Here is a 10,311-nt window from a genome sequence, read left to right on the forward strand (position 1 = left end):
GGTTAGAAACAAAGCAGCGAACCAGAACCACCAAACAACTTCCATTCTTCCACAGATTACGATGTCCTTTTAGTCTGCCATCAGGCATGATGGAAAAATTATCTTGCACTCTTATTATATACCAGTTGTTGGGCACGATACCTCCTAACACTCATAACCCCAGCCAAAGTACTGAATACAGAAAAGTCAAATTCAGGTCTAATGCAGTATAAGCATTTCATTAGGGAAAAACAAGCAGTTATACAAGCGTGGTACAGCATGGATTTAGATGACAGCTTGTTTTTACGAATGGAAAATAACCAGCACAATGAAAAAAAAGAGTCAGTAATTCAGCTCTGAAAAACAGTAATTTCTACAATCATTAGAATATAAAGAAACATGTGCTCCACTTTTTAAAAAAGATTAAGTAAACAAATTACTTTAGAGGAAAAAAAGAGACCGACATTCTTTTTACAGCATTGGGCAGAATAGTTCACTGTTAACCACTTTCACAGAGATGTAACCATTCTGCAGGGTGCTAAGTAAACAACTGCAAGATTAATATGAAAGACATAACTGCCCACCATACTGTCTATAAAATCCTTTGAACAGATAATCTTTACATGTGTAGAAAGAGAACTTACCTAGTCTTGCTAGGTAGGTGGATGCAATTAGGCACTTGCCTAGAGACTCTTCCCGCTTATAGGGTATGGACCAGTGATCTGTTAAAACTCTGCTCTCCAGTTCATACAAGTTAGTTGTTGGAAACTCAATACCTTCACCAGAGCAATTCCCATTTTCATCATTTTTCTGTGAATAAAAAGGAAGTTCAAGTGAAACAATTTTTATCTCTGTCTCTCTCCTAGACACTTTAAAGCATTTAGTAGCTTCAGAAAAAGTGGCTGTGCTTATAATAAGCATGTCAAATTCTCACCTACCCTGAGGCTGTTTGCATTTTTCAAAGTAGAATTTAATATTTCAATTTGAATTGAAGGGATTACATACCTTTCTGTATTTCATGTAGGTGATAACTACTATGTTTACATGACTAATTGCTGACTAATTGCCTATTTAAGTGGCAAATCTTGTTCCTTAGCATATGGGATCCTGGAGCCAAATGATAAGTACTTCCAGTCCCTATGAGACTGTGAAATACAAACCCTGATCTTCATAGATGTGCCTATTAATCCTCTGTTCAACAACTGCTGTAGAATATGGAATAGTTTATTCTAAGGGAGGCCATTCATCACCCTCTCACCCCATCACATTAAGAAACAAAAAAGACTAATCCAATACATCAGGATTATTATTTTTCTACTAGCTAATTATCCAAAGAAAAATTTACATCTCAAATATAGTTGTCCAACAAGGAAACTACAATTGTCCTCCCCCTGAAGTCAAAATGAGTTACTGGAAAATGTTCTGGAAGGCAAACAGGGAAAAAGCAAGCAGATGTCTGTAGCTCAGCTTTACAGGTTTCCTTGCTAGTGCCACTAAACAGCAGCTATTTCTGTGTACAGGCAGAACACAGAATTAGCCCCATGTTCTTTGCTAAGTGCCATATGAGGTAACTGCCTCAGTAGCACCAAATGAAAGAGTAGACAAGTTATCCATTTATTTTCTTTTATTTTTTAACCTCACATAGATGCTAGCTACCCAATGTGTCAAAAAGTTCACATGGACTAACTTTCCCTGCCTTCACAAGAGCAGACAACTCAAGCAGGAGAAAGGACAGAACGCCTGGATCAGGCCTGGCAGCAATCGGGAGCAACTGTCAGAGACAGGAGAAAACACAAGTGCAGTGATGGTAACAAGATCCCCCTGAGAGCAAAGCCAGGGACATGTAGGGAGGAAGGACAAGCAGGAAGCACGTTCAAGAGTAAAAGGAACCAGTATCAGGAAAGTGAATGGAACAAATAGAAAGGAATAAACCAAAAGAAAGAACTGAACTCAGGAGGACATGGTATACATTGATTTCATTCTTTGTATGCAGGCAAGTGTGCTTCCACCTCTCTCCCTGCCCTTGCTATTTGCAGGATTAGACCTGTTTATTAAAAAGTAAATGGGTCATACTCACTTTCAAAATGATTCAAAAATATTAAGCCGAGGAAACAGCAATTGTATAGAGCTTACCCTTTAAAGTTCACTGGTGCAGGTGACGATAGCACACAGTGGCTGGACTTACTAACACGTTCTGGAGAGCAGCAGTAAAGTTTATAGGAATGGAACACAAAATAGTGCTCAGAAAAAAACAACATGTCAGTGTTTGGGAAGTAAGGTGCCACCTCCCCACAACCCTCTACAAAACATTTAGTCCTAAGTTTGTCATTATGGGAAGTTGTAGTTTAACAGACCTGAATATCAACTTCTGAAACTGTAGTCATCTGATCCAGTACTGTGCATGGAATCTAGTGTAATTCACATCTAGCAAATCATGCCCTGTTTAAATACTTCAAGTTTTGGAGAACAGATGTTTGAAGGTCTAAATGAAAAGACACTGAAAGCATATAAAAGAAAAAGTTTTCTAGGAAATATCCTGTTGTATTGATTAAACAAACAACAGTTAAGTTTACAGCTTTTGTAAAGGACACCCATCCAGAACACAAATCCATTTCCTGTAGAAAATAAATGTGCAGTTACAAAGAAAGCCCTTACAGTAACAGTATGGGATACAATGATTAGTCTAATAAAGGTAGACTGAATATAATATAAACACCCAATTGCTAGGTCCCACATTTCAGTTCAGCCTAGACTTGTAGCAAAGGAAAGCAACATTTCAACAAATGATTACAGTAACTGAGCTATGGTTGCTCCATTTCCTGGAGGAAAGTGTCCATGTTAAATAAAAATATTCATTGCTAACACTAGTTTAAGAGGTATTAGAATAGCAGTGCAGACCTTCAACTGCTGCTGAAAAACTCCACCTGTTGTTCTGCTTCCCCATCTGCATCTAAGCAATGTTGCTCTTTATTTACCTCTTTCCACACAAGTGATTGCCAGTGTCTGCAATATTATGGAAATTCCTAAGGAAAGAGTGAAATAACACGTTCTTCACTGTACACGCAGCTCCCACGAACAAGGGCATTATCATAAATTGTGCTAAGGATACATCTGGCCTATTGCTGGATTGAGTCTACCAACAATGTAGTGTAAAGGTTTGTTTGTTTGGTTTTTTTAACACAAGAAGTAACAACAGGTGTGGTACTAGGAATATTGCCCTAATAACAATGGGAACTATTTGCATTGAAGGAGCACATCTTTGGCATATTCCACTAATTAGAGACAACAAGTCTTCTTGCTTGTCAGTTTTCTGCTAGTAAAACCCTGCCCAGAAAGTATCAATTTTAATTATTTATTAATTTTAGAACCTATCACATACAAGTAGCTTCATAGCTACTGTGAAACCTGCAACAGTCTCAAATAAATGCCCAGGTAGTTTAAAACTCAAATTCCCCTTCAAACCATTAATAAATTTAATACCCTGCATTTTTTGGAGATTACTGATTTCATAATTAGTGTCTTTCCATACCCCCCCCCCCCCCCCCCCCCCCCCCCCCCCCCCCCCCCCCCCCCCCCCCCCCCCCCCCCCCCCCCCCCCCCCCCCCCCCCCCCCCCCCCCCCCCCCCCCCCCCCCCCCCCCCCCCCCCCCCCCCCCCCCCCCCCCCCCCCCCCCCCCCCCCCCCCCCCCCCCCCCCCCCCCCCCCCCCCCCCCCAGACTGTCCACTATCCAACTTTTAAATTGATTTGTGTATGGCTCTTGATTTGTGTATGGCTCTTTAAAGCGAGGGATTTATTAACAGCAGCTAGCAGCTGCTGTAGCAAGGTGCAATGTCAGCTCGGCTCTTGCATAACGTTAAGTTGGCTCACTCACCAACACAGGCTGAAGATCTCACTTGCTCTGTCGACATTCACAAATGCAACACATCACAGCTCTGAACACAGAGCCACAATTAACACTTTGTAACTGAGGAGCTAGGAATTGTCACTACAGACTCTACTGACATGGGTCCACAGGTGAAATAAAAGCTTTTAAAGAAAGAGTATGCTATACGTGAAAATAAATAGTACACAAGGCCATGTCAGCCTCCCAAAAAGTGGTTTTCTGGGTCTCTTTTTTGGGGAATTACAGGTTTGGGTTTTTTTAATATATATAGAAACTCCCTCCCTCCCCTCAAATAGATGACTTAGGAATGGTGTCTGCCAGTTGATGATGACCTAAATCAGGACTATGCAATTCTGGCTGAACAGACTTAATACTAGACTGGCACCTGACATGTTAAGGACTTGTAGGGATGTTCTCCACCAATAGAATAGTAAAAAGCAAAGAAGCTATTCCTGGCAGCCAACAGGTCATCCAAAGATAAACTGTTTAAAAGTCTGTAAGAATCATCTGTTTTCTGAGATAGGAAATCATGGTGCACATCACACATCCTGTCACTATTCTCCATTATGCAGCTGAAATCTTGAGACCAAAAAGCATTTGCTGGCAAACCTTTAACATCATTTTCTATGCCTTCTGATATAGCTCTTATTACACAAAAGCCCTGAAGATCCCCCCCATTCTAACAGCATTACTTGACTCTTTTGACTTATTTTCAAGGTGTGAAAATGCAGTTATGTCCAAACATACACACGCAGGCTCCCAAGAGAAATATCCTCACATGAACAGTCTCAAGCACTGATTCAAGATTCTCGCTCTGGGGACCTGGCACCTCCCAGAGTTGTTTGCAAGGCTGAATAAACAAAAATTGTTAAATATCTGATCAATAAAGCATTGTGTAAGTCTGTAGTATAAAACCGTCCATGGAATACTAACACAGAACAAAGATTAGCCCTCACACAAAAAATGAAATATAAATTAACTTTAATTGCCAAAATGTCACAGTTCAAAGCTTCAAAATGTATTCCTGCAGCATTCAGCTAATTAACTCATCAAACACTGCTTAACTAAAGCCACTGATGTTTACCACACTGGTCACTTTACATAAAATAACAAGGAGTTTAAGAAAGTGTTTTGATGCCAATTAGCAGTCTTAGTAATGAAATTACAGTCAAATTATAATTTAAATTTGTTAATTTGATTTTGGTAGAAGGCTACCAACAGATTTTATTATCACCAGAGCTAAGTCACATTATGTGCTCTTGAATAGTATAACTTTTGAAACAGAACCCCAAAGTCATGTTTCTTTCAACAAGCAATAGGATCAGACTTTCTAAGATACCAGCAGACCAAGCAGTTCCCTTCACCCTCATGCCTCTCTAATAAGTGATCTTCACAAAATGACCACCATTTTATAGCCAAGAAAACACATTTTTGATGCTTCACTGTATTGTTAAAAAACCAAAAAAACGAAACCATATTTTATTACTATGTACCTACAAACAGGACCAAATTTAATTGCTCTGAAAAGCAGTAATGACAAAAATGCTTACAGCCAGAATTAGAAGCCAAAAATTCTAGGTCCATCTTTCAGTTTTTATCACAAACATACTAAGCAATAATGAGGAAATCAATTTTTCAATGCTTCAGCTTCCCCAACTGTAATGTGTCAACAGTGATACTTCCCCCTGCCACAGCATGCTGATGCACCATTCACTAGTGTTTGCAAAGTACTGCAAGATGCTCAGGTGGAGACAACGTAAGAGAAATACGTCAAAAACCCATAAAAACAGACAGAACATTTCTCTGCTCTCTGATCTGTTATGACCATCAATTTGTGGGAGAAGCTATGAATCCTGAAGTCATGACTTGACAGTCCCTCTATCTGCCAAACTACTGATTAAAGCAGCTTTTACTTTCACACCTGGATGCCAATTCTTTTTTCTTTTAATTAACTCCTGAAAGGAGGATATTCTGTTACCTAGAACTGAATCACAGGGGTAAGAATTAAAAGGCTTTCAAATAAATAAAAGCTACCACCTTGCACTTGAACACACTAAACATGAGGTATTGAATGTTTAAAAAAATTGTTACATTTTCATGCCTGTAATCTATTTGCTTTTTATAAACTGGTGCACCAGGAGCTTAAAAACTTCTTTAAACTCATGTTAAGTGGCAGATGTGGGAACAAAATTGAAGAGTATTTCCCAGTTGCCTGTTCTTGCCATCAGATCAAACTCATTCAACCCACATTATGTTTCTTATTTGGCAGTAAGAAAACCCACTGTGATTTCCTAAATGTTTTACTGATGAACAAACATTTATTTGCAAAGTATAGTAACAGTTTTTAACTTTTAAGTCCTAAACAGATACAGCATCTTGCCCTTGCATTTTCATCCACACGAAAATATCTGTATGCGAAATTTCTGAGCACAGTGATAGATAGGAATGCTTTTTGTTATTTATGTTCTGCTACGAGAAAGTAAGCTCATTGGGGAATACATGGATGTTTTATTCTTTTTGCATAGAAATTAAGCTCTCTAGTTCAAATTTTTACTATGCAGTACTTTACACAAGCAAATGTAGTCTTGTCATAAGAAAAAATATTAGCATTTCATCATGTTACTGTAAAGGAACGATACCAGTCTATCACTAAAGGAAAATAAATCCTATGTTACAGGCTCCACCTAACTGAAGCTGATTTGGACTCTCACCTCACCATAAAGACGTCCTAAGAAAATTCTGATTTATTTAGTGAATATTCTCACAGAAAGTTTTGGATACTGACCTTAACTGAGAGTAGTACAAGTGCACTATCAAGAATGCATGGTTAGGCTAAACCCTTCTTAGTGGTTGTAAGGGATTATAATAAATCAACCACAAAAACCCCATGGCTCCCCCCATCTCTCACAACCAAGAACTGTATAAAACTGGGAATAAGAACACAATATAAATTTGAAAAATAAAACCAAAAATAAATTCAGCAAAGCTAGTAATTAACTAGGATTTTCTAAAAACATTGTTTGTACTGGTCTCCCTGATTTCCAGGGTGATGGTGCAATGTTACTAAGCAATATTCCCAATGTACTTGCCTAGCTGTTCAGAGATAAACACAGTATTAAGCATTACAGCAAAACAAAATAATTGAGGCTCTATAAAAATCCCATTTGAATTACAAGATTCGTTTAACTTAAACAGGAGGAATACCTTTGCCCTTTTATACTACTATTACCATAGTATTTAGTGGAATCCGAGACAGATTTGTTACAACCACTTTTGGCAACATTTTTTAAAGTTTGATAAGTAATTGTAGGCCAGGGAGAGGACATGGAAAACACTGTTAAGAATGCCATTCATAAGGAACCAAGGAAAACACACTTATCTTGCATGTGTTTTCAGTATTGTCTGTGGATATATTTAAAAAACTTAGTCCATTAGTGTAACTACAAACAGCCAGACTCTGAGTTGATACCATTATTCCTTCTAACCCTTGAGTTTTCATAAGCACAAAACCCATGCTTATTTCCAAATAGCTCAAAATAACTTTGTGTGGTATCAGATAAACATTGTGCTTTAACACAATAAAACAATGAATCACAAATGCTTAGCATTTCAGTACTTAATTTTAAGTCAATACTCCTATCTCCCTTTGCCAAAACACCAGGCATTAATAGAGAAGAGCTGCAGAAACACTAGATAAAGTATTTATTATAACATTTTAGTGACCAAGGTCAGGCTCTGGAAGGGAGAATCAATTCAATAACACTGCTGAACACTCATCTGTACTTCTGGTCTATGGATATGTACTGATGTATAGTGAGACAGAAATTAGAACTGACAAAGCAGCTGACAATGAGTTTGAAATCAAGTTCTACAAGATATAATTACAGAATTGTGATTAACTAATATGAAAAAATCTTTAAATGCCTCTCAACAACGCTCTGCTGGGCATCAGAACAAGAGAAGCCACAACTGCTGTAAAGTAGTGAGCAGGAACATCGAGTGGCAATAAACACTGAGCACATTGGCTTTCTTTAATTAATTTTAATTTGGCCAATGAAGCATAACTGAAACATACATACCAAAGACTATTCCTATGGCAGCACAAATACATGGCTTTTTTCAAAATAAGAGCTTACAAAAGAAACAGGCACTTCCTTTCCATCTTTGCCCTCCTCATACAAAGAGCTACTATTCCTTAATCTAAAAGCAATCCAAATGATTTGCTGGAATTAACTTCTAACACTGGCTAATTTGTTTTTATTCTCATTCTTCCTCAGTATTTCACTTCCTTATTAAACAGCTGCCACAGAATAGCACTGTAAACTGGGAAGATGACCAGAAAATGCCTCCAGAGAACTTTACATCAAAGACACTTCCTGCCCAGCTGAGAAGTTGGCTATACAGAGTTGTCTCTTACCCTCCACTGACCCCACAGGCATCACCTTCACTGATGAACCAGTAATTATAAAATGCTCCTCTCAATCCAAAGATTACTCTGACAATCACATTACATGATAATGAGTTTATAAGTTATTCAAAACAAAACTTACATTTAAAATTAACCAACTGCACCTCTCAGTATTACCCCTATTTTCCCTAACTGATGTAGCATCTCTATTAGTCTGTGTTATATCAAGAATGAAAACTGGGGTATTTTCTTTCAAAATCCAAGAAAGCATTAACGTAACCAGAATCTAGAAAGAGGTTCTACATCAGGGCCACTAATTTTCGAAAACAGTGATGCCAAAAACCAGGAGTGCTAAAATACTAATTTCACTTGACATTCTGATGGCATCCAGCCAGGGACTCAATGCCAGAATCCACCACAGAGCTTTATTTGATTGCTTAATTGTTTTACAAGGCCAATTCCTACACAAGCCACACTGTAAAACTTCCATGAGAATGCCAGAAATATTAATTTGCAAAGCTCAACACTACTTACAAGACAGGAGACTGACTTAAATTCATAAAATTGTAGCATGAATCCACCTCATTTGCTTGAAGGCTAAATACCTTTTTTGTTTTTAAATAAATATAGCTCCTTCTATTCAAGGATCAAAGAACTTCACAAGCCTAACGTCCGTGGTACTCCTAGTAAAGCACACAACATTATCCTCATTTTACACACTAAAAGCTAAAACAGAGGTTAAGTTACACATCCACCGTGACGCAGCGCATCTGTGGCAGAACTGCTTTCAGTACTAAGCTCTAATAATGAGGAGAGAGAAGGTTTTGAACACAACAGTTCTGCAGCATGACTAGTGAGAATGTTCCTGGCACTGTTACTCATTACAGTCGCTGGCCTGTTTCTTTTACAAAACCCCCTTCTCTTGAAATCACACAGCACCTCAAAAGCAATCTTGGACAGGTTTTATTATAAATCTTATCTAGTAAAATCTGGCATATATGAGCTTTTGATCCAGTTCAACTGAAAAAAAAAACAAAAACCAAAAAAAGCACACGCTAAAGGAGACAGGAATAGCTAGAACGTAATATAATCCGTTAATCACAATTTACCCAAAAGGTCATAGTAATGACTCTCAGAAGCTGTTTAAAAACAAATCAAGATTATTTTACTATTTAATTACTATTAAATTTCATAAAATTAACCATTGTTGTATGTTCAATATTTTTAGTGTAAGTGGGTTCCTACCCCTTACCGCAATTTTAGGTTTGCTGGTCACAATCCCCACATTCATTTGGCCTCTCTGGTCACAATCCCCACATTCATTTGGCCTCCTCTTCTCCATCCCATTCCTCCCCAACTCGTGAAAGTCAGCACTTGTGGCACTTATAGCAATTCATGGACACGCTGACAGACATTGTCATCACATCATTTATAGTCTTATCTTAAATTATAAGGATTTAGCAGCAGTTCATAAAACAGCTTATTGTCAGTCATATGAAAAGATGAGTATACCATCCTTCCACCCCCCCCACTCAGCAAAGAATCACACTGTAAAAATCTGTATGTTGCCTAAGGAATAAACACAGAAATCCCAGATTCTTGCCAAAATACACTTACCAGATTTACTTCAGCCAACAGACATAAACATAGAAGTTATGTCAAACAGGCAAAGTTACCTCTTGTAAAAGCAGGTGATCTCAGCCTATCGAAGTGGTTTGGCACTACACAGGGCAAAACTTCACACCAACTGTAAACCTAAAGTTGAACTTCCTGATATTTCAGGAAGACTGCACAAACGAATGTGAAGCCCCCTTTGTATTTCCAAGTTTGTCTGGCCTTTTTCTTTTAATGAGTTAAGCATGGTCACGCTAACAGCATCAATGCCAGAGGCACACCACAGCTATTAACTTAAATCTGAATCAATTGTATGCTCTTTGGAAGACATTAGCCTACTGAAACTGAAGTTTTAGCCCTTGTGAAAATGAATTTATGTATGTCTTCATCTCAAGTCTCACATAGAAAGCATAGAGCACGTGTCGGG

At 38.2% G+C, this 10,311-nt stretch overlaps 1 protein-coding gene across 1 annotated transcript in view; it reads right to left on the minus strand.

The window, feature by feature from the left end:
• The window catches only part of USP24 (ubiquitin specific peptidase 24), a 64,839-nt gene extending 55,227 nt beyond the window's left edge, over nucleotides 1–9,612 (minus strand). Inside the window, exons 1-2 of the mRNA XM_009287401.2 lie at nucleotides 9,523–9,612; nucleotides 624–789 (exon numbers count right to left, since the gene is read on the minus strand). Of these exons, the coding sequence (XP_009285676.2) occupies nucleotides 624–789; nucleotides 9,523–9,612 (256 nt within the window). The remainder of the gene's footprint in view (nucleotides 1–623; nucleotides 790–9,522) is intronic.
• Nucleotides 9,613–10,311: the final 699 nt, after the last annotated feature.

Source organism: Aptenodytes forsteri, unplaced genomic scaffold (assembly GCF_000699145.1).
Source record: "Aptenodytes forsteri isolate BGI_AS27 unplaced genomic scaffold, ASM69914v1 Scaffold119, whole genome shotgun sequence".
NCBI classification, from domain to species: Eukaryota; Metazoa; Chordata; class Aves; order Sphenisciformes; family Spheniscidae; genus Aptenodytes; species Aptenodytes forsteri.